Raw genomic sequence first — 26,236 nt, forward strand, 5'->3', positions numbered from 1 at the left:
ACGTAAGCCTATGATCTCCATAACTTCTCCACTTTCACCACTACAGCACCTTGCAATCCGGCCACTCAGCACCTTGCAAACCGGAACCTGGGAGATATAATTGGGTGGGGCTAGGGCAAACCAACCCCACTCCTGCAGCTGCCTCTGTCCCATCCCATTACCCCGTAAAAAAGGTATCAGCTTGATAGTTTTATAGATGTGTGAAGTGAAGGAATTATATTGCAGACATGAGGTAGAAGGAATATCCTTGTTATCATAGATGTGTCTGAGTAAGGCAGGACCACAAATTACAGATGTGTGAGAGAAAGACCAACCTTGTATTATCACATATATATGTGTGATTAGACAGGGGAGCTTATTACAAATGTCAGAGAAAAAACAGCCATGTGTTACAGATATACAAGATCTGAACAGAAGAGCTTGGTAATATAGACTTTTGATAGAGGGTAGAAGCATCTTGATAGCATAGCTGTGTGAGCGAAAGAGTATCCAGATAAATATAGTTCATAGCAATGTTATATAAGCATAGAACAGATTGGTATTACTCACATTCAGGAGAAGCAACCTCTTGATATTACAGCTGAGTGAAGAGACAGCCTAAAAGTACAAATGCATGAACAAAAGATGTGTTTGAACAGGTTAAGCATGATGTGCCCAAATTGAATTTCCAAACTTATGTTGCTTTTTTCATTTGCAGGTCTTGATCTTCTTGAAGAGGACATTAAGCAGAGGTAACCAATTCTTATCCCTGAGCCACATCATACTTTATGCTTTAGTGTCATTTTCTAATGATGCTTCATTGCGCAGTTCCAGCCTCGTTTCTGGGTAGCTGCTTGTTGCACCTTCTTTAGCACATGAAAACATGGAGTTTGATTCCTTTTGACAAGCAGCACCTCTGTAACCCTTATTTCTGTAAACTACATATATGCAGATAAAATAAACATATATGCTCTTGAATATTTCCCTCCAGTGTACAGCTAGTTCTAATTCCAAAACTATAAAAGAAAATACAACCAGAACACCTCGGTAAGAACTAACTGGACTCTAAAAATGCAATATAGCTTAGCCGGCTTCACAATACCTCCACAATAGTGACAATCCACCACTCCCTTTACTTTTTTTCATTGACTAAATGGATAAAAAGTTGGGCTGGTGGGCAGTGGTTAATGAATAATCACCTGTCAACAATGGCCGCAGTGGGGATTCAGATGCCCACTGGCTTTTCTCTCTCACTGAGGCAGCAGAATGAGGAGAAGACTTTGCTGGTGCAGCTGTAGAAATCCCATTATCATTCTGCCATCAAACTAAACTTATTAATGAATGATGAAAGGCTTTTGTAGTCCAGCACCCCTTATTACTTGAAGTCAGCAGTGGAATAGAAATAAGAAGACATAAAAATAACTGTACATGAGAGAAGATGCAAAATGAGGTTATAGATTAAATCTACAATGAATAGTAAAACTAAACAAAACAGTTATAAGCTTGAATATGAGAACTGAGATCAGGAGAAACCGGCCATACTTGACAACTTGGCATCCTATGTATCCCTAGGTGCCTTTCAAATTGTGCCGTACCTGCTACAGCATTTGTGTACATTGCCACACGTGATATTCACTTCTTTTTTTATTTTGGCCACTAAAGAGTGCCTTAGGATTACTTCCAAAAGGATCATCTGAACAGTACACATTGGGCAGAATGCTATAGGCGCTTCTTACACTTCAACAGTGTCCCATGTAATGGATATCCTCATGTTCACAAAAGCACTTTCCACCAAGACATACTGCACACTAATGTACAACAGTACACATTAGGACAGAACTCAGAACATTCATCCAGCAGGTCATCACTCCTGGTCGTGAGTTCTGTGCCCCGCTACCTCCACCCCGACCACAGCAGACGTCAACGAAAACTCAACTACCCTCACACCAAAAAGCGAAGACTTGCTGGGCCACCTCTGCCTTTCGTTCATGGTCGGTGCAGACTGGCTGATTCGGACACACCCAGCTTCAGCATGCCGCCAGAAAAACAGCCTAAGCAGCAAGTTGTCGACTCCGAACCCTCTACTTTGGACACAAGTCAACCTTCGATGCCAAAACAATATTCCATCTCGGCGCCAAGAAAATCAACTTCGGAGCTGAAAGCGTCTGCACCAAAAATACTGTACAAAACCTACATCGGGCTGAAATCTTTGCCAGCTCCTAAACACTTGGTGGAAACAGTGCTTGAAAAACTTCATCAGGATATGGACTCCAGACAGAAGCACCTCATGAATCATCTATATAAAGGACATATCATCACCAGGTCCCCTCATTCAGGAGCGAAACCTTAATATAGACAGCTCTCTTTTGAGGAGGCTTTGGACAGTTCTCTTTTTCCAAAAAAAAAGAGAATAAAGCAAGCAGCTCACTGCACATCCGTCCACCACTATCACTGGCTACTGTGTACACCCCATCACCACAACTCTCACCTGCTCATACTGCTGAGTCGCCTGAAGATTCACTACATGAAGGTTCACTACACTCCTACACAGGTGATTGGGGGATGCAGATCAATACTCAAACCCACTTCAAGATGACCTGTGGAACTCTTCTGACGTAGACCCACCTGATAATACATACCTCCTTTTATATCAAGCTAGACCTTTCCAATCGGATGATACAACATGACCTCATAAATAGAGCAGCTACATTCCATAAAGTACCTTTACATACTGCGCCTCTGGAGGATGATTTATTTTTATACAAAACTCTCTTGTCCAATTAGCGTTCGGCACAGTATCTGCCAATGCGGAAGGGTTTGCTTGGGCACACTCATGGCATTTTTAGTGACCCTTCCACCTCTACTAGCAAGCCTTGACTTGCTGACCATTTAACCACCCCACCGCCCCACCCTATCACACTATACCAGTCGGGGGAAGACTACAAAAGTTTTCCCCTGCATGGCAGAACATCACCTTTGACCAGTGAGTGTTGGATATTATTCAACATGTTTATTGTCTGGAGCTCCCATCCACACATCCACACATCCAAACATCCAAACATCCAAACATCCCACCTCACAAATACAGGCTCTCATCAGAACATCAACATTTGCTCAAAGAGGAAGTTAAGGCACTTCTCAACAAAGGTACCATATAACCGGTGCCTATACAGCAACACGGCACAGGGGTTTATTCACTCTACTTCGTTATACCCGAAAAGCACGGGTCCCTAAGGCCATTCTTGGAACTCAGACCCCTGATACCAATACATCCTCTCAGAGCACTTTCACATGGTCACTGCAGGATGTAATTCCATTATTAGTCTTCATGGCAACACTAGAGCACAACCCCCACCCTTCTTTCACATCCCCATTCATCCAACGCATTGAAAATATCTCAGATTCATAATAAACAACCAACATTTTCAATTCAAGTTACTCCCCTTTGGAGTCACAACTGCTCCCAGGGTGTTCACCACTGTCTCGCAGTAGTAGCTTCCCACCTTCGCAGACAAAACATATACATTTTTCCGTACATGAACGATTTGCTCATCAAGAGCTCAACACGACAACTCTCTTTTCAACATACTCAGGCCACAATAAACCTGCTTTATTACTTAGGCTTTCACATCAATGCAGTCAAATCCCTCTTCTGAAACCGCCGCCCCCACCCCCGCCACAAAGTACATCCCTACCTGGGAGCCATTCTGGACTATCAACGGGAGAGAGCTTATCCTGATGCCGCTTCAATTCAATCCTTCCAGGTGCTCATTTCACAGTTCCAACCTCTCCAACAAGTAACAGTGAGGACCACCATGCGTCTTCTCGGTATGATGCCTTCATGCATAGCCATAGTACCCCATGCCAGGCTCAGCATGTGTCCACTACAGGAGTGCTTGCCGCACCAATGGTCTCAAGCGTAGGGTCGATTGGAAGATCTAGTGTTGGTGCGCTGTCAAGTGTATCACTCTCTGCAGTGGTAGATCACCAACAATCTCCTCAAAGGACGGCCTTTCCTTGACCTAGTTCTGCAGGAAACCATAACAACGAACAACTCTTTCACCAGTGTTCACAGGATCTCACAGTCCAGGCACGCTTGATGCCCAGTCAGAGACCTCTCCATATCAATTACCTGGAGTTGCTAGCTTTCATGTGTAGCGCTCAAAGTCTTCCTTCTTCATCTGATTGGCAATATAGTCTTCATAAAGAAAGACAACATGACTGCCATGTATTAACTCCAAAAACGGGGGGCACAAGTTCCCCTCAGCTTTCTCATCTAGCCCAGAACATCTGGAGACCGGCCCTCCATGCCACAAAACAGATGCTTACTGCGTAAATAACATTGTCCTTATGTATCATAATGCAACACAATCTGTAGTGGTATTATTTTTTGGGGTCATTTTAAGACATATTTAGACTCAAAGGGCTAAGTTCCATCTCATTATTACTGGTTTAACACATAAATACAGCAGTCAGCAACTGAACGGTTACCAAAATTTAGGCAACGTAAAATATGATGCTCAGGTGTGTCACCCATTGAAAGATAATTACAAACTTACTAGTAACAGTAATAGTTGGGATGCTTCTCCTTTGTCAATATCCCCCCGTTCAAAGCCTCTTCTCAGAAACTCTCAGGACAGGTCAGATCCTCCCACTTCTAAAGAAGCCTACACTAGCCCTGATGACCTCGCAGCTAACTACTCATCACTCCCTACTTTCCCTCACAAGATCAATGAAAAAGCAGTCTATGTTCAAACCCAAGATCACATGAATGAGTTCACTATGCAGCTACCTTGCACATAATAAATTGTGGCCTCCTGACCACAGATGAAGAAGTCCTCTACCTTCTGATATTTCTGGGCCTGGGTCTGTCTTTGACACAGTCGACCATCCCTGATATGCGCCCGTACTCTCAAATGGGATTTACCAGCAATGTCCTTTACTGGTTCTCCTCCTCCCTTTCCAGTCAACACCAGTTTTTCACTTAGGCACCTCAAGTTCCAAAGGATCACCAACATCTGCGATGTTCCCTAGGGTTATATATTGTTCCTTGTCATTTTCAACCTCTGTATGGAACCGCTTTGGTCCTCTACTCACATTCACCAGTGTGTTGATGAAACACAGCTCTGCTTAACAGTTTCCTCTGCTTCAGAAATCCAGTGCTCAAACACTGCCTGCACATCATCCAGTCATCCAGACCTGGATGTCCACCTCTTACTTGCAGTTCAATTCAACAAAACAGAAATTCCTGTTTTTTGCCAAGAACAAAAAAAAAACAAGCAGGATGATATGAACCCAGATGACTCAGAATCTCAACTTTCTCCAAACCCAGAGTCGCTTGGATTCTCCTTGAATATCAGCTTCGCCTTTAAGGAACACCGTGCCAAAAAATGGCTTAGTACTAGCTCTCATTTATAAAGAGAGAGAAACCATTTCTTTTTTAATACAATTTCAGAATTGTTGTTCAAGCCCTTGTACTCTTGCATCTAGATGGTGGTTACGCCTGCTGCCTGGCTTCCCAGACTCCACACTGGCAGCCTAACTCCATTAGCTCTCCTTCCTGACCTTCCCCACCTTTGAAACCAGCTGCATAATTTACAAATCCACTGCAACTAACACACTTGCCTACCTTAGAGACAAGCTAACCATTTCTGGTTGTTCTTGACACACCCGCAGCCAGGACATCATCAGACTGGAGACTAAGAAGTGTTAAACAAAAAAACAAAGCAGCGGGCCTTTTCCATCTATGCACCTAGAATCTGGAACACTTTACCTGTATCCACCAGGACAGCCCCACTAGTGCTCCAGTTGAAACCACACCTCTTTCAAAAATACTGCATAGCAGTGCATTAACTGTCCTCAAACAAGCTGCCCTCATATGTATTCTTGTCTTGCCCTGTACAGCGCTCTACTTGTTTCTAGTTTGAAATACCACAGAAACACCTATTACTGGTATTAATAGCACACATCTTGGATCTTACCTGAAGAGCAAGCCCGCCTCTCATAAGTAAGTTGCATTTGCTTCACCCTAGATCTATTCTCATTCCTATTATGTACAGCGGTTTTATTATGTTACAGCCAGGTTTGTGCTATAGAAATACATGGTTTATGCTGTACAAATACATGCACATACATTTATACACACAGTAGTTTTAATCGTATTTTGAATCCCACATTTGACTGCCGTAGTAGTGCTAACAGTAGAGTTAATCACAATATTAGTTTCAGTAGTGCTAGTAGGAGCACTTTGTGCACTTCTTCTAGCTGTTTCATGGGAAGTAACTGCATCACTATTTTCCTGTTGTTACACCTGTCACTAGTTGTAGTGATTTGCAGTATGAGTGCTAGTACTATTAAAAATTGGGGAGAGTTGGTACTAGTGAAACAAATGCTAGTGATACCAGTACATGTGATATCATTAGTGGTAGTAAAAGTACTCCAGCCAGGACTAGAAGATGTTCTTAGACGAGCACATTGAGAGTGCAGCCTTCATTCAACTGCCTTCTTTAAAAAAAAAAACATATTTTCTGACTACCAAACATGATTCTTTCCCAGCCCCAATAACAAATCTTCAATTGCTATCTAAGGTGACCTCAAATCATCTGTCAATTAGAATGGACTTGCTGCATTCTTACTACACGACCTGTCTTCAGTCTCTGGTACAATATACCATCATACCTTCCTGTAGATACTGAGCGACTTCAGCATACTAGAGACGGCTTTGAGTGGAACACATTATAAGTTACTAAGCTATGTTAAATTACCTCCTTCCGCAGCTTCTGACCTAACATTTCTACTCTATATATACTCTACCATCACACACTTTCTCTTTATTGTCTACTCTACAAATAAATCACCAACCTTGGGCCCAGCTGGAGAAAAACTTTGAAGGGTGTCTCTCTGTCTACCTCATACTCTTCTGCATCACTGACATACTTTGGATCAGCACCAGGATCATAGCAATACAAGGACCACCCCCTAGTCCTCTGCACCTGACTACCAAGGTTTCCCACATAAGTGACAATATAGACACTCTACCAACCATACATACTGATTGGTCGAACTCAAAAAATAATTCAGGAAGCTTGAGTCTCCTGTTTTAGGGAAGAATTTTGTTAGCTACCAATACCTTATAAACAAATTCAAAACTCCTTAATAAAAGTTGTAGCAGTAATATAATTAAACACTGCCAACTTTTCTTTGGTTCATTGACTGTTTTTTTATGAGAAACTCACAAATCTATGTTCTTTTTGTCAGTTAATGACTTTTGCTAATACCTAAATTTGGCTTTTATGGCCATTTCCTAAGCCCATATGGCATATTTTTTTTACAGATTTACATCTTACACAAGAAACAACAAACCTATTGACTTTAGCCTTAAATACAGGAGCCTTCTTATAAACGTCCTGTGCAGATATTCCATTTGATGCTAAACTGCCTTAGTCTACTCTTTCTGTGTAATTCCCCCATCTTCTGAGCCTTAGCGCTACTGAATGGAAACAAGAACTTTTGCAGTGGCAGTGGACCCAAATATCGTGAGTGTCTTGAGTAGTGGCTTGCCTCTTTTTTTGTTTTTTATTTTTGTAAGGTCGAACCTTTCAAGTCTCTCAAATACCGTTCCATTCTAAGTTGCTTCCAGTGTGTCAAGGAGTGTCTCAGGGATCTTCCCTGAGTCCAACTATCCTAAATATTTACATCTGTCCCCTGGCTAATATAATTGAATGCTTCAGCTTTACTATCATGTCATAGGTGGATGATACTCTGCTTATTATCACTCTTTCTCAAAAAAGCAATTATACTGCCTCCTGGCTGTGCTTGTGCCTTTCGGAAGTAGCCAGCTGGATGGATAATAACTACTTAAAACTGAATGTTGAGAAGACCGAGGTACTGATTTTGGCCAATCAGCCCAATATCTGGTCCACTGCATGGTGGCCCAATAGTCTAGTTCCGTTACCCCCACCTAAACCAAAAGTAAAAAGTCTCGTATTTGGCTTGATGATAAACTGTCTTTCAAAAACTAAGTCAGCTCACTAGCTAAATGTTTTGGGTTATTGAAAATCCTTATGAAAGTCTTAGGATTTTTTCCATCGTCCGCTCAGAAGACCGTACTTCAAGTTCTGATCCTGTCCAGGCTGGGCCGTTGTAATCTACTTTATCTTCGTCTTTCCCAATTGCAATTAAGTAGACTTCAATGCATGCAAATCTCTACAGCACATTTGCTGTTGAATCTTCCTAAACAAGCTTACATTGGAGCAGGTTTGAGCAAAATTCATTGACTGCTGGTCAGGCAGAGAATCACGTTTAAAGCTCTCTTCTATTGTTATAAGGCATTATCTAATTCTGTCAGGCATAATCTTGAGTCTCTGGTCAAATTTCATGCTCCACCCAGAAACTTGAGATCATTTGAAGCCAAGCTAACCCTTATTCCTAATTGAAAAAGTTAGAATAGGAGGCAGTTGTTTTATCTACCTTGTGCTTAAGATCTGGAACCCTCTGCCTTAAACAATTTGACAGACCCCATTTGAAACTTCTTTTAGGAAACAGCTAAAAACCCTGTTCTTCACTTCAGGCTTTTAATCTCCTGAAATCCTTTAACGTACACTCTGCTCAATGGAAAGGAGTTTTAGTGCTGGGACACTTCATCTGACTTAGCCATGCGCTTTATAAATCGGCTTAATATTATTATTAGTTACTGCTTGAATTTGCAGCAGCCTGTTTTTTTACAATTACTCAAAAAAGCATGTGAATTTGCTGATCACAGGTTTTTTAAGTGAGAGATGTGCATTGGATCCAGCACAATCAGTACTGGTCTCCATCAAGCATGGGTTTTGATTGATGTTAGAAAATTGTGGCAGAGCAGCATTCATTTTACTTGACCTTTTTGGTGCCTTTGAAAACATCTCACATAAGTAAAACATGGTTACTGTTTTACAGCTCTTTAGCTCTGTAACATTGGTGAAGGCTGGAAAGAAGTTAAATATGGTGTTATAAGAGACGATCTAGGAGTCTCCCTCTAATAAGGTTTGGGAAGTTGAATGGGAAATGGTGCATTTTGGGCAGAAGCATTGGTTAAAGCACAAAATAATTTCAATACAGCCGGAAATACAACTTTATAGTATTAAGGATGCATGAAGCATTGCATGTCAAATTGTGCACATGATTGTATGACATTTACATCAGTTCTGGAAGTGAAAAGAGTCTGTGAACTCACCTTTGCAGCAAGAGCAGGGTAGAACCTTCCTGGTATTAGTCAGCTGATCAACGATGTATTTTTTTTTTTACTTTGTTTATTGCGTCTTTCAGTACAAATATCAATATCAAAGAAATCCAGCAATAAGAGAAAGGTAGTATGAAAAAACAAAAAACATATCAAACAAACCAGGCAGGCGGAGGTTTAGTATGACAATAGCAGAATGTGTATGTTCCCCGACACAACTGGTATCTAAAGACGAGCAAAAGCAATCATATATCCAGAGCTAATTTAGAATCCCCCAATGTCATCGGGGCAGAGAGACCAGCAGCGCTATCCCACGCTGTCGGTGAGCAGTCATCACCATACCCCCCCCCAATCATCTCAACCAAAGGCAAGACTCCAGCATCTCACAAGCAGATGAAGACAGCACTACCTCCCTGATCCTCCTTTGACTGTCCAAGCTCAGGCAGCCAGCATTCCATCCTATGCAGGTAGTAAGACAACTCTCTGCAAGGCACTAGCCTCCTCCCTTCACAATGCTTCCCATTCACACACCGCCCACTTATTAAATTCTCTACCCCAGCAACCCAGGTCAGGGCCTGAGGCAGACTTCCACCTCATCATTAGTTGCCTTCTTGCCAGTATCAGAGCTAAATCCACAAACTAGTCTGTTGCCTTCGGGCTGTGCTGCGCATGTGCAGGCCCAGCAAGCAGAACTGCAGGAAGCAGTAAAATTGCCTGTCATTAGCCCTTTGTATCACCTGTATTACAGAGGCCCATTACATGGTTGGGGGTCGGCAGGACCAAACCATACGGAAAAAACAGCCTCTGGTGCATGACAATGAGAGCAATTTGGTAACACCCCAGGGGACTTAGCATTTAATCGCCGTGGTGTAAGGTACGCCTGGTGGAGGTAAAACAAACTGGATAACTTTAAGTCTAGCATTCTGAGATACCTTAAGAGGAGGACGTCGGTATCAACTTCCAAGCGGAGTCAGAGGGCACTGGCCCTAAATCTGTTTTCCATCGGCCTCATAGGGGTGAGAGATCTGTCTGCGTGCCCCGAAACAGTGTGTGATACAATAGCATAATTGTCTTGGTCCTTCCTGAAATAAGAAACAGGTATCTGAGGCACTGGTGTGTTCCAGGGTCTCCGAGGAGCCTATCTTCCACCATTTACGGATCTGACCCGTTAAAGCCCCAGGTTAGAGGAAGTGCTCTTCCAGGATGCAGGATGTCGTATGTCTCTCTGATGTCTGTAAAAGGGCTCAATTTGTCACTGTGAATTACTCTTCCATTATATTGACGCCTGCATCGGGCTAAACCTCTAACTCAGCCCAGTCACCGTGGAGCTGCCAATAATGGGCCATTGTCAAGGGAAGCTCACCCGAGTATGGAGCACTGGAGTGTAGCCTCTGGAGCGCTCGAGTCCATGTGTACCGGGTCATGCAGATTAGAATGTTCTCCCCATGAGTCATTGAGACAGGGGTAGAAGGCTTTAGAATACCAGTAAGGAGAATTCTAATAGTCACCCCGCGTTCGCAAGTGCCTGCTGCTTCCCAGAGTAGTGCCCTCCACTGAGTGACCCACTGCAACTGAGCGGCTTTAGTAGTACAATTAAAAATCTGGTGCAGCCAGTCCCCCTTCATACACCGGCAGGCGCAACTTCAGAAGGGCACCAAGTACCCCAGTATAGTGTGGTGAGCAGACTATTCAATTCTCCGAAATAAGCCCCAGGAAATTCGATCGGAAGTGCAGCAAAGAGATATAAGAGGCGCGGCCATAGAGTAATCTTGGAAACGACGATCCGCCACTCTGGGTGCTCCAGAAGGAAGTCAAGCTCTGCACTGCTGACATGGCCCTGGTAAAATTGCCCTTCCAAAATAGCTCTGGTGTTCTATATATGTCTACCTCTAGGTAACAGATGGAGTGGCTCTTCTAGCGCAGCTTCAGATTGGCGGACGTGGGCCAGGTCTCCTTCGTGCTGGGTCGAAGGGGGCAGGCACACGTCTTGTGCCAGTTCACCTCCAGTCAGGACAGTCTCCCAAAGCATAACAGTGCCGCTGCACCCTTTGAATCAACAGCCGTCCTGCACATATATGAGAACAGATCGCCTGCATATAGTGAGATGTACACATGGTCCCCCGATGCCAGCAAACTCTGGTAGTGCCCCCTCGCCACACCATCAGTGTAAACAGCTTCATCGCCAAGCAAAGAGTAGCTGGGCAGGGGGTAGCCTTGCCAAGTACCGCATTCGACGCTACATGCCTCTGAGATCACCAAACCCGTCTTAACCCTAGCGAGCAGTAAGGAGTACAAGAGTCTGGTCCATCTGACAAAGGGCACTCCAAATTGCATCCCCAAAAGAACAGTATCAAAGAAGTCACACCTTATGGAGTCAAAAGCTTTCCGTATATCAACTGACATAACCAACGCATCGGGTGGTAACGCCACCTTGCTGTCAAGGGTCTTGATAAATTGACGGATGTTTGTTACTGTGCTGCAGGCAGGGGTAAAACTGGTTTGTGCGGGATATACCAGTGTGGTCATGTACGGCAGCATCCAGTTGCCCAATATTTTACTCAGGATTTTGGAATCCATATTGAGCATCGATAGCGGTTGATAACAGAACACCAGGAACTGATCCTTAGCTTTCTTAGGGAGGGATACTATTAAGGCCTCCCACAGGGTAGATGGGATTATGCCAAGACTGTCGTCTCATTGAAAAGAGCTACTAATCTTGGGGGAAGCACAACTGAAAAGGCATAGTAGAATTCTTAATGGCTTCCTGGACCTCCTGCATTGTGATCTCTACTCCCATTTGATCTGCCACCACCAGGTCTAATTGCGGGAGTGAAGAGTCACATTATTATTCAGTATTTCCATCTCATCAATCACTGCACCTACAGCATAAATCATATGGTAGAAGCGCAGTAAAAACCCCATTGATATCCTCCTGCATGAACACCGGTCAGTCACTGGACTCCTGGACTTGTAGGATAGTATGGGTTTCTTCTCTTTATAAGCCAGGCCAACATGCTACCTGATTTATCCCTCTCGGAATGGGCCCTCGCAAAGTGCACCCTGTAGTCATAGTGGCACAACAACTCTACAGAGATAAGCATTTTCTCGTGCTCCATGAGTATCCCCTTTCTACTGTCCAGCATGATACCCAACTCCCCATGGAGTCCCTCCAATATTGCTTCTTTCTGCAAGATATCAGAGTGCAACTGGGCACGTACCTCCACCTTATTAGCAGTGCAGTAGCCGTGCATAAACACTTTAAAAGCCTCTCATTCAATCCCAATCGATGATGTTGAGCCCCTGTTATAACCCCAGTAATCTGCAAACTTCATGTGCAGTGTGGACTGAAACACCTGGTCCTCTTGCATTACCAGCTCTAGCCTCCAATATGGGATACTGGTCTTACAAGGAGATCATATGAAAGTGCACAGCAGTAGGGAATGATCAGAGTATGTTCTTGCCAGCTACTTGGCATCTACCACCTTCTTGCATACCCAAGGACAGCCAAGTACCATATCCAGTTGCACCTCCAGGTCATGTACACTATAGCTGTGAGAGTAAACCCTGGCCCCTTAGGTTCATTACCCTCCAACAATCCACAGTCCCCAATGCTGCTCCCAGTTGCAGAAAGCATCCACAAGCTTGGTCGCAAATTTCATGCACAAGGGGGGATATAATCTGTCCAAGTTGACATCCGTCTCACAACTAAAGTTGCCCCCCACTATATGGGCATAGAGGAGCATGGAAGGGAGGAGAGTTATAAAGCCCGGGACTTTATGCACTCTGTCCAAAGCATAGTATTTGGAAAGGCCCTCTGGGGCCACCACCTCCTGGAACCAGTTCTCCAGTTAATCGAGCATAGCCTCACTCTCCACATCTTCAGGCAGTCCAACTACCCTGACATTTTTTAAGCGTTCCCTTCCCTCCTGGTTATCCAGCAGTACAGCCAGCCATTGCCTTTGGGCAGCTAGTTGATGCCTTGTAGCTTGTGACTTGGGCACCAGGGTCTGAACCGTCGCCTTCAGGGCTGATACTCTCCCAGCTACCTTCGTGGAATCCTCCCGGATCAGGCCCAGTTCCTCCACAATAGTCACTTTCACCTTCCAAGCACTCACCTGTAGCGCCTATCATGGCCAGGAGTTTGTCCAGCTTAGAATCACTGGTTGGGGTGCCCCTCCCCAGCGCCTTGCTTGATCCCCTCCTGTGAGGTACTAGTTGGTACATCGTCCCTGTGACTCTGTGCAGCCCATATCCAACAGTGCAATGGGAGCTGGAAAGGAAGGAGCAAATACTCCGGCTGGGCAGTCAGAGGCAAGTTCGCCCAGGAGTACGTAAGTTCCGTCCACACCTCCTCCAAGTGGGCACCAAGCCTCCTTCATAGGCAAGTATAGCCCCTCAGCCAGTCAGCAGATGTGTCCAGTAAAAGAAGGGAAGGGGGGTGAGGGGTGCAGTGGAGGCTCACAGACACCAGCTACCCCGTCCGGCCAAGGCCAGGTTCGCACCACGCAGAAGTCCACGAAACTTGAAGGTGTTCAGCAATAGGACAAAGTGCTGCTCTGCCGTTCCAGTAAGGCACCTCACATCAGGGAGCAGGTGCCAGCACATCCCAACAGTGGAGCCTCACCTAGCAGTGCCAGTTGAGCCCGGAAGGCCCCTTCAGGGAGGAGCGCAGATGTCCGTCCCCAATAACACTGGAGGGGAAAAAGGGGGGGACCTCCTCCCGCACCAGCGCTGTAGCATGGAGCTCTAGCTATCAGGGCCGCCACAGGAGGAGCACGGTGGTTGGCTCCCAATGCTGCCGCGTTCCAACTGCCCTCGGAGTGAAGTAAGTCCCTGCAGGGTCCCCCTGTCTGGAGACGAAGGGGTATGCCCCCCCCAATGTTGCCATGCAATGCTCCATGCCTCAGAGCTGCTGGGGGAGAGGCTCCCCACTACGGACCAGGTCCCAGCCAGGGCTGCCTTTGTAGAACCTTCGGGGAGAAGGTGATATCCAGGCACCTGGGTCGCAGCTCCTCCACTATAGGAAAGAGAGTCCATACCTCTTCAGGAGCCGCTTCCTATGCCAATGCACGCCCTGTAGTATGTCCACGACTATGGGGGTGCCATCTGAGGAAGAGTGCAATCTGTAGCATCTTACAGGCTCCCCAACGGGCCTGATGTGATCACCAGCAGCCCCAGTGCTGTGGAGGCACTGGAGCAAGTGGAAGATCTTCTGGTGCGGGTGACTGACACTGTTGGGGGTCCGTGGGCAAGTGAGGGGCTTTGACTCCGAGCTGCTCATGCCATGACGGCTGGCTCCATCCCCCATCTGATCAACTGCTTAAGTGAAATGCAGTCCTGGAATCCATTATTTAACCACCATATTCGTAAGAACACTTTTCAGCAGTGCCCACAAACATATGCTTACACAGGACAAGCACTTTTTAGTAGTACTGCTACTTCTTTTCCGGGAGAATGCCACTAATTTTCTGAAATGTTGCCATACATTAATTTGGTATTCTGAATTTATTTTGATAGTGTGCCAGCACTTCTTGCAAGATGAGTTATGTTTTTACTGGGCAGGACAGTCATTCCTCAGAAGGCCTACCATATAATTATAGAGCTTTACTAACTCTACACAACATGGATACTTTTCTTTGTATTGCCTTAATCAAAACTTCTCAGTAGGACTGTTATGCGTTATTATTCAATGCCGGTACTTCTCAGTTGGGCTGCTATACTCTATGCTGGACAGAGCTGAAACTTCAGTAGGGCTGCAATCTCTTTCATGTACAATATCCACACTTCTCAGCAGGGTTGTCATGTTTTGTGTAGATGGTAAAAGTAGTTCCCAGTACAACTCTGTGTCATTATTGGGCATGTCAGCATTTATCAGCAGCATTGCCAATATCTGTTTATTGTGTATAGATGGACTAATGTCTTCATGACTAAGCCCATGGTGACCCATTTAAATCTCAGCATGTCCACTCAGTTTTTCATCTGCCAGAGTTTGCTAATATGAGTACCATTCAGAACAACACAAATCCTACAGTAGTGCCAGTTGACCTATTAAGGGTTAACATACACTTTACATAGGCATAGTCTATCTCAGAAGTATTGCATAATTTGCTTTGGACTCCTGCAGAAGGGTCTGTGAGGGAGTGGTCAGAGCTGCCAACTGACCCAATGTCATGAGGGTCACCCTGTACTAGTCACTAATTTCATTTCTGGGACTTCAGGTTTCCCACAGGTAGCATTGGCTGGAAAATCCTAGCTTTTTCATGGCCTAAACTTACTATATGGCATAAGTCATGTTACAGTGGTGGGTGGATTGATACCACAGAAATAAGGAGACTGAACTATTTCCTACAATGCAGCAGGAGTTATACTGCAAGATGACCTCAAACCTCCTTCCTGCTCTACAGGAAATTAATTGTCTGTGATGAGCACAGTAATCCAAGGATCCTATCCTACAGAACTGGGACATTTACTAGAGATTACATTTGGCAACAGCACGTTTTCTTGTTCAATAATGTTGCTAAAATTCAGTGCAGTACAGACATGTTCAAGAAGGATGAGGGCAAGAGACTGTACACAGGACAGGAGAATGTGAAAGTTTCCACCCTTCAGTCCTTTGCACAATTGATCACTTTAGTTTTCATTCATGCAGTAAGATTTTTTTTATTTTTTATGAAAGTGTAGAATTTTGCATTGATATTTGTATTGAGGACTGTGGTAGGATTGTGTTTTTTAGTTGCGACATAGTTGCCACTGGTGCTTGCGTCTGTGTGTACGTTAGCTAGGCAGTGTCTTTCATTTTTCTCATATACCTTGTCAGTGTCCTATTTCACCTCATTTTGCCATGTCTTCTTTGTCAGTTACCCTGTTTTAGTATTTCCCAGTGTCCCATTGCTAGTCTCCCCATGTCAGTGTACATCCGTCAGTTTCCAAGGTAAGTCATCAGCATCTGAATATCAGTACTCTGTCATCAGTGTCCCGTAGTCAATGTCCCTGTATCACTCTTTCCAGTATCATAGTGATACATTTTCGAAAGCTTTCTAGAACAACACTAGAACAACAGAATTCGTTTTTATCCCCCTGGCTCAGCGCCCCCTCCCCCCCTGTTCCACCTACCCCTAGGCTAAAGGACTCGGTCAATATGCCAACCGGAATCAGAAAACCTGTTGAGTTGCAACCAATACACAGCCCAATGAGCTATGTTTACATAAGATATGTTGATGGTAATGATCAGTCCCATGAGACAAGACAGGGACAATTAGTAGAACTCCATATCTTTGTCAATAAAAAAAATAGCACACTTAAGGAGAACTAAAAAGTGCATTTTAAAATATTTGTTTTAAAAACCTAATTTAGAGCATACAATTGGAATTGTAACCATTTTATTTTTGAGTTTCAAAGATGATGCTTACTCGTATACCTGATTCAGAACAATAAGGATAATTGTTCCTTCTGAATAGGAAGTTTTCTATTCCTGACATCCTGATGTTTCAAATAATAAACCCAAACAGTGAAGCAGCCAGCATAGGCCGTACGCCTCACAGTAGCCTTCAGTTAAGGTAAATCAACCGAGAGTGGAGACGTGCGTTTTCAGCTATTTTCATTCTGTTAGACAATGTTCTTTTAAAAAGACAGCAACTTTGAGTGGGTAATTGTTAGCCTTCTAGAAAATCTATTATTTCATAATAACAAACTAACACTAAAATGATCACCTTCAATGGTTATATATTACAAATATATTCACGTAAGATTGATTATCATATGTACAGGACAAAAAGATATCATAGGTAGAATATGCACTTGATATTATCATATGCATTCACTTTCTAATTAACTTAATTAGCACATGATATTCACAATAAGGAAGATGGAAAAGTCCTGTAAAAAAAATGAATGTTTATGACTGTAGTCTTCCCGATGTTCCTGCATCAGTGTCCATACATCAATGGCCTTTATGAAAGTTGCTGTCCCTGTGCTAGTGTTCCTATGTAAATTACATGCATATGTTACACTGTGTAGTGTTTCTTTTATTTTTCAATATTCCGATCCTCATCTCACTCATGATTACAGGATAGGAACAGTTGGTTGCGTTGGAAATTATAGGTCTACAGTGAGAAAATCTCTTATTTTAACTTGCATGCTTTAATTCAGGGTGAATGATGTTTGAAATGAGTAGAACATTTAGTTTAATAGAAGGTCACTTGACCGGCCAGCACTGACTGTTGCCTAGTGAGATGAGGCGGTCCAAAAGTCAACAGCGGCTAAATGGGCCCTCGAGGTCCACACCCTATTCGATGGCTACAGCCCTAATCCTATTGCCTAAAAAAGACCAAAAGCATAGTGTCAAATCAGCCAAAGCCTTGTCCCCTCTTACAAGCTCAAGTTTCAGGAAGCCCAGACTTCAACACAGTTTTCTATATTTCTATATGAAAACGAAGCAGCAGCCTTCACTCACCAAAAATATGTTGCATGGCTAAGAAGAGGTATCGACCTAAATAAAAACATGTTCTGTACATCTGCTGATCATCCCTGAAGAAAGGCTGTTGTGATTCTGCATCCTGGCAAAAGAGTCCTATAAAACAAGTTCAAGTGGTTGAGAGAATTCACGTTTCTACTCTTGAGGTTATAGTGACCGCAAGGGAAACTGTTGTATCAACATTTCTGTCATTAATAGTGTTTTGGTTAGTTATGATCTGTGTTTAACAGGGTTAAGTAGGTACCTGGAGATTGATGTAAAAGCTGGAGTTCTTCCTCAGCAGCCTGACCAGAAAGACCTGCGTTAGATGGAAAAAAACACAATATTGTCTGCAGAAGCCTTGGTCTCTTGTTCTGCGCAGTTGATCTTAACTGGAGGGACTGACTTGTGAACATGGTCCAAGAATGGTTCTATGTACAAGGTAAAGAGGAGAGTGGTTATGAGGGCACCTCCTACCCTAAAAGATCCCAAAATGATTGACGTGCATACCTATTGCAACAACTCTTAAAACTAACCCATCATGCAATAACTGTATGTCAACGAGACACAGAGCACCAAATATCAATTTAGCCTATGTAAAGCACAGGTAGGGACAGTAGACCTTGTCAAATATTGTTCTTGATAATACTCTGCCCCTGAGGTCTCAAATTAACAAGACTACCTTGAATAAAATCTGTCAATTCTTGTTACAGTGTCACAAAGCATTATTCCAAGCTTCAATTCTCTGTAGGCTGGATTACTGCAATGCAGTGTACTTGCTCAAAATATCAACTTCTCAAACTGCAGCTTGTGCAGAATTTAGCCATGCATGTAATGCTAAGCTTGCAGGCATACCCCGATCTCTTTTATTTTGGCGAATACTCATTTACTGCCTGCTCTGTGTCCTCTGCTGTACCTTTCATCAGCAAAGTCCCGTGTATATTGAAGCCATTCCTCAAAGGCCCCTTTGATTGTCCACAGCAACTGTGCTCATTTTCTCTTGCTACAAGACTGTGAGATCTCATGGCTGTTATGTTTGTTGTTTGCACATCCAAAGACTCAATTTCACTTCCTTAACAGTTAAGGCTACAGACAAACCATCTCACCTTCGGCAGATTCGCATAGACCTGGCTTTGTATTCAGTAACAAAACATTATTTGACTCACACATGCAGTTCTCATCCAGGGAGCAGCTTTAGCACCACCACATCCTACCAATAACAGGTGTGCTTCATCAACAATATTAGCACAGTATAGCATACTTAGGAGAACAGCCAGTCAACTTCACTCTTCTTTGACACTGTTATGCCTATTCACAGTACCAAGTCTACTCTGAGATGACTAGAGCATCCCCCCTGCCCTCAGTCCAGGTACCCAGTGCTTCCCACATATATCACATTATTAATATGCTCCTTACCGTGCATACTAAGCATGCTTGTCTCATAACCAGCAGGTATCAGATGATGCTTCAGAGCCACACTGGTGGTATGATTGTTCTCTATAATTATGTTAAAGTGCCTCTTGCCATATATTATAAAGATATTGCAAGTCACTGATGTGTTCCATGGCCATATAGAGGAAGAAGGCTGATGGAAGAGTTTCTTTATGAGGTCATGGAGCTCCTGGGTGGCTTGTAATGTCCTTATAATGTATGACATGGGCACTTTAATTCTTATAATTAATGGCCATATCACCATCCTTCCCACAAAAGACCTAAGTCCTTAGTATGTTACTCGTTCACATAAAAGAGATGGGAGTTTTGCAGACATGAAAAAAAATAGAATTGCAGTGCAAATTAAACTTACCAGAAAGCATTTAGGGGCCAGATGTACTGTTTAGTGCTTGCAAAATACTAGTCAAAGTTTCCTGGTCAGAAAAAAATTCGGATTTAGAGTGGATGGCAGTCAGACTACCTCATTAATTTCATGAGGTAGGTCGCAAATTGCAGCCACCACAGGAATGGTGGCCTAATGGTGTCAGCAGCCCACCATGTGTGTGATCGCTTTTAAATGGAGCAAACTTTTTTTTTTAATACAGCTTGTTTTCCTTAAAGGAAAAAGGCTGTGTTTAAAAATAAAACACAGCTTACCACCTCCTTTGAGTTCTCAGTAACTTTTCAGTGGTTTGCTGCTGGATTTTGGTTGTAAAACACTGACACATAGCATACTGATCCTGTATTTCAAAGGACACCTACAACACATCTCTTTTGAATACTGAATGGGTATCTATTCACAGTCCATAATAGGAAAAATGTGTCCAAATCTTAAAATGGGAGCTGAACTAGGTGTAGTTTCCAGATGTACTACTGCGAAGGTCATATGACATTCCCAGAAAATGCATTTTTTGTACACAGCAAAATATTTGTTACCCCTAGAGAAAGCCCTTCCTTGACACCCTAGCAAATCTCGGTCCCCCTTACCTCCCAGCAAGAGGCGTAATGCCAGTCTTGTGTTCTAGTACATTTCTGACCCTTTCCAGGGTGGAAAGGGGATGGGTTCGTGTTTGTGAATGCCCATAAACGTAAGAGTTTATGGGTATTTTCAAACTTCTGAGGCAAAATACTGCTTAAACCGCCCATCTTCCCACCTCTTGAGAGGGATTTCGAGCTGCATAAAGTTCGGCATCTTTAAATGGCTGGAATCTCTCCTCGAGTTCCTGGCAGGCTTAAAAAAGTGAATTGGGTCATAAGTCTAGTTTGACTGAATATACCTTTGTTAATAGGCCCCTTACAGCTTTCCCTCCTCCTTTTTGAAGGCCCTTCATAACTGTAAAAAGTGTTTCAATTTGTAGTATTTACTGCAAACAACACTCCTTTTCTATCAGTCTTTGTGTAGTGTCACAAATAAAGGCATGGCGCTGTACCAGAGCACCTTATTTAGTAATAGTGACAGTCCGCACTGTCCTGGAATGGAATCATCTAGTCAAACTTTTGATTTTTTTAAAAATAATTGTCTTTTCTATATAGCACTTACCTGGTAAGACATAGCCCCAAAATGAACTGCTAAAACATTTCGGTGGCTTATATTTGGCAAAATGTGGGCATAATAGTAAATACCTTTATTTTTTAGGATGCTCACTTGAAATGTCTCTGTTATTCTGGCAACGCAGTGAGAAAATAAATTGAACATCCTTTGGTGCACAAAAGCTTCCTGTCAAGCTCATCTTCCAAAGAGTTAATGAACTTAAAATACAGAGTTAAAAATGTTTCTCTACGATTCCGATAAATGAAGACCTTAGTTGCCCCATATGTTAGTATCATCTATTTACGGTATCTGAACCTCGGCTTCTGTTAACGTGTAAATGAAGTTCCACATGGAAGTCTGTCAGGAAGGTCCTAATTAAATCCTGCCTTATTGTAATCTTAGTGTCAACCTTTAATAAACTGCTGATGTAATTATGTGATTTTCTCCCTGACCCCAGAGTATGTCATGCTGTTCTCATAATTCAATTACAGCTTCCACAGAACTACTTTAGAGCTTTAGTCAAGTTAATAAATGCAACAAAGCCTGTGACTAATGTTGAATGAAAATGAGCAATGGGTTGAGGAATTTTGGCTTCAAAGATACAGCAACAATTGTTTTATAAAGACAACATGCTACATCATTTCTCCGTGCTATTGTTCGCCTCACTACGTTTAAGTAAGAATCAGACGTGACTCAACTAAAGCAGAAACAATTTTCTAGCAAAGCCTGTCACACTAGGATCAGTCCAGAACCGTAATCTCAGGTACATGTAAAAACTTGGGACATCTTTCCCTATCCCTTCTTGCAGCCTACGTAGCACACCTGGTGGGTCATCTTGGTGGTTCCACAAAGTCATTGGCATTATTCCGTAGCACGAATAGCAATGCCAAGATGAAGGAAATGAGCACAAGATGATGATGATGATCACCCTTGAGCCTCTGTGTAAATATTATATACTTATTTATATTGATATTTATATTGTTAATGCTGTGCCACCTATATAGCAATTTAGAGAAAAGTCACTCGAAAAGGAACTAAGGGCCAGATGTATGAAGAAACCACTTTGCAAATCTCTAATAGCAATTTTTAAGAAATCGCTATTTCTGATTCACAAAATGGTATGTATCATATTTGCGATTCAGTAATAGTGATTTCTTAAAAATTGCAAATGCGTTTACCGGATCGCAAATAGCGATTCTGAGCCCATTCGCACCTATGGGCCTGTAGGCCCATAACTGCGAATTATTTGCATTTCCCAAATTGCGAATTCCTAACTGGAACTCGCAATTTAGGAAATGCAAAACCCCCAGGGTGCTGGGGGCCTAAGGCTGCTGCAAAAATATTTGAGGACATGTAAGGCGCACACATTTTAATGCATTTTTATAATTTGCACATGGTTACCACCAAGTTTTACTTGGTGGTAATTGCGATTCCTTAATGCCCAATTCGCATTAAGGAAAATCTTGATACATGTGCTTAAGAAATCGCAAATAAGGATTCCTTATTTGTGATTTCTTATTTAGAGAATCGCAATTTGCGATTCTCTAAATGGCCTCGCAATTTTATGGAAACGCTATTTTAGCGATTCCTTAAAATTGCATAGCAAATGCCTTTCATACATAATGAAAGGCATTTTTGCATTCGCAAACAGCCATTCGAATGCAAATTCGCTTGATACATCTGGCCCTAAATGTTATATGTTATAACACTTAATTGCATCTTGATTAACCAAACAGCTTATACTAAAGTACTCAGAAAATTTCTTTAAAGAAAACTGATGTTGGGCCACTAACCATTTATTTGGGACTTTTCTGGTTAATACTTCTGGCATGATTTAACTGAACATAGATTAAAATTAAAAAAAATATAACTGTGTGCTTAAAACTCCTTTGACTATGAAAATTTTTAAAAAAAACTTTTTAGAGAAACCATGGTAAAGGAGCGATATGTATTATACAGTGTCATCTGTTTTACCCAAAAAAGAAGCAAATGGTACATATTTTTATGCATGTGATCCTGCATCGTTTCAACAGAATTCATTTCATAGAAATTAATGATGGCTGAAAGATTCTTCCACTCTCCACTTTTATACAAATAATCATACTAAAAAGTGTGAGTTTCCGAACAGCTTTTGGCTCAGTGAGCTTGTCAACCTCATGCAGTTTATTGAACCCATAAAACGCTTTGTTGGAGATATGGTGGCATTTGTGATGTCTTACTCAATAATGGTTACAAAAATTAGGAAATTAGAATGCTAAAGCACATCATTCAGTCCAGATTTGTTACTGTCATATTGTCTCCTATGACACTGCTCACTGTCTTGACTTTGCGGTCCAGAATTATACCCAGACCTCCTATAGCCCTTGTCCTCTCACACTATCCAATCTGAACTAACATTGTTACTGAAATTTCCAGTACATAAAATGTCCCCTTCATATTTGTATGCACATTATTTGTATTTCTTCTACTGTTCAGCTCTAGAATCTGCTTGACATGCCTGATCTACACCTCGTAAGATTTGTCTACACCTTGCAAGATTTAAATAAGAAAATATAAATAAAACCTGGCTCGAATTGCAAGAGTGCCTTTCCTCTACCTCACTGATGAAAATGAATGAGGAGGGGAGGGAGTGTAGAACATGGGGGGCAATGGGCCTGGAATCCCTGGTACAAATGAAGCGCTGGCTGGTTTTACATAGGCACCCATGAAACATAGTATCCTGCATACTGGTCAGAATGAGTCAATGACTGGTCTGTTCAGTCTACGGGACATAAGTGGTTTGCGATGTTCCAATGTTTTCTTCCCAAAACATCGCCTGGGCAAGAAAAGCGAAAAGCGTGGTCCTTCAGAACAAAGCCCGGGCTAGAGAAACTGATTACAAACCCTTGGACACAGTTAAAATTGCTATTTGGAGAGTCATTCCTTGACAGTGAAATGTGATTTATCTCCTCAGAAATCCTCTTCCGGGAGCTGGAGTACCGACAAGTAGCTCTTCGACACTTCATGCATTTTCTAAAGGAAGTAGGTGAGCAGCAACTGCTCCTGGATCTCCTCAGGTAAGAACTGTCTTCCTTTTGACAAACTTTTATTGATCTCCCTGGGTTTAAACTGTTACCTTAGATGCACCTCCTTTTCCTCGTGAGCTAAGAAGATTTTTTTTTCAGTGTGACCCCTGCAAGTCATTGCCCAATATTTCTGTATTAGTTATGGTTTTTGGGAGGTTCATGTTCACAGGTGGAGCTGTATTGCTTGATTGCACACCTGATAAAGTGAACACGAGGGCAAAGGTGGATTTATTTGTTAGAGAACTAATAGTAGGATATTGCAAACTGTACCTTGCTGTGCACCTTTGAATTGTTATGATAACGCCTTTTCCATTTATATTCTATTAAACCACCTTTCTTGATACAAATAGACACCCAAGTCCTCCCCCTCCATTTGGGGGTTCTTAGTTTGGGACAGTATGTGCCTTTTATGTATCTAAACCAACATATTTGTATTATTTCAAATTTGCAGATATGACTGTGCCTTGGGGGAGGGCTCAACAGCATTTAGCTTAGCCTCAAATTGCATGCACATGAAGAAACCCCCTTCCTTGTTGAGGATGAACTGATGCACAGGATGCTAGTGTATCCAACAGACACATCCTGCCTCTCCATGCACATCATGTCGACCGAAGGAAAATTCTCTCAGTGCAAAATCCTGCTTCAGTTTTCTAGCCATAATTAATTGAGTTATTTTGTTGTCATTGTTGCAGCAGACATTGCACTGAGACGTAAGAATCTGGCTATCTGTGCAGTGTACAAATGTAGGGGTGCACTATGCAGAAAGTACAGACGACCCTTATTGGTTGACAGAGGCAAAAGTAATAACCACACTCTCTCTTTTGTGGTACTGTGTGCGAGAAGTTTAAGCTTATCACAGGGTCTTGCTAAACATTTGTTGAACGCACAGAGTCAATAAATGAAACACAGACTCAAGAAGAAACTCAAGACCAATTCAGAAAAATAGTACAGATTTTTTAATTAATTTAGATACCAATATCTACACGATCAGGTAGGTACTTTTTGAGTAAACGATTTTAAGAGATACAGAATATACAACTGTCAAATCTGAGGCATGAGCCTCGAATGCTGTAATGTCATCCTAGTTTGAAAACATACACTGCACAGGGTCACTTGCAATTGACTTACAGGACTGTTCTTCTTGACTTAAGGTAAGTAGGGGTCAAGGTCCCTAGAACCACCAGCAGTTTCGAGTTACCTGCCCTGGTGTGTCCAGGTGCAGAGGTGCTCCTGGTGGTGGTAGCCTCAGATACTACATGTTGAAGTCAATGGGAACAGTACCTGTAAGACAAGGGCTGCAAGTGGGGACTGGGTGTCAGCTCTGCAGAGGCAATGTTGGTTTCAGTGGCCCCAAGCTGGGTGGCTCAGGGGCATAGGAGTGTTTTTTCCACCGGGTCCACGAGGTAGAGGCTATCACAGTTCTTGGGATACCTGCAGAAGAGGGGAAAGAAACCCAGCAGAACGACTTCTGATGTGGAGCTGGCCTCTGTTGAATTCCCTCAACATGTTGGTAAGTTTTTGCGGCAGTGGTGTTCTGGCTGAACAATACAACCACAGCGCTCAGTTCAATGAGACAGCTGACATTCATAAGGTCATATGAGTCCCAGACCAATCCTTCTTATACTCCAAAGTCTTCTTTATTGTTAATTGTCACTCTCATTCATATTCCGAGACAATTTCTCGTTTCAGTTTATTGCTCGACAGCCAACACATGTTTCGTCATTAAGTGACTTTCTCAAGGCTGCAAAGTACACCAATGAACATATATACATAAGCCAAGTACACTTATTTCCACTGACCATATATCGTATTCTTGCAATATAGCAGAATGCCTGCACTATGTGCGTACATCAGCCCATCATATGTTTATAACTTACAAGAAAACAGATTAGAAACACCTATTAGTGCCAACATCACCAAAGAACAGCGTGAGATCAACCACGTAAATAGAACACCTAGACACAGGAATCCCCCGTGACATAGAGGAGAAAAAGAACATCTCCAGATCCAGCTTAATAACCAGGTTTCAGTCAGTATGCCATTATCATGTGTTCCCATGCTTACTGTAGCTCCCCTGTACGTCAACATATACGTAGAACCAATTATTTATCAAAAGTGAGTCCAAAAATTTCTGCTATCAAAGGAAACAACGCATCCAAAGTTATGATTTAAAGGGCCAGGATACACCCATTGACCTGCCAGTAAAGATAATGTATATGTTATTGACCAACAAACACATAACAACGTACTGCGAGTCATACACATCCAGTACTACATATACATCAGGCTCCATATATCATTTAGCCCAGAGTAACTAGCATTACTCCAGCTGGAAAATAAATAAACCGCAATAGGCTTTGGTACCCCGGGTATTGGTTCAGGGAGGCTCCGGGCAGGCTCAGCATCTCAAAGACTGGATAGATCGATGGGGCTGCGCTCCTGGACACTCTGGATCCTCCTCCTGATGAGATGCTTACATGGTGGACCCAATGCTCAGCAAAACAAGGAACCAGACTGTCTTGGTCTGTTGCTCCTCCACTCCTAGGGAGTTGCTAGCTGGT

At 42.8% G+C, this 26,236-nt stretch overlaps 1 protein-coding gene across 3 annotated transcripts in view; it reads left to right on the plus strand.

The window, feature by feature from the left end:
- VIPAS39 (VPS33B interacting protein, apical-basolateral polarity regulator, spe-39 homolog) overlaps positions 1 to 26,236 on the plus strand; it is a 299,691-nt gene that overhangs the window by 167,825 nt on the left and 105,630 nt on the right. For all 3 annotated transcript variants that reach the window (XM_069208408.1, XM_069208409.1, XM_069208407.1), the window contains 2 exons: positions 698 to 731; positions 23,564 to 23,666. In XM_069208408.1, the coding sequence (XP_069064509.1) occupies positions 698 to 731; positions 23,564 to 23,666 (137 nt within the window). The remainder of the gene's footprint in view (positions 1 to 697; positions 732 to 23,563; positions 23,667 to 26,236) is intronic.

This window comes from Pleurodeles waltl, chromosome 9 (assembly GCF_031143425.1).
Source record: "Pleurodeles waltl isolate 20211129_DDA chromosome 9, aPleWal1.hap1.20221129, whole genome shotgun sequence".
NCBI classification, from domain to species: Eukaryota; Metazoa; Chordata; class Amphibia; order Caudata; family Salamandridae; genus Pleurodeles; species Pleurodeles waltl.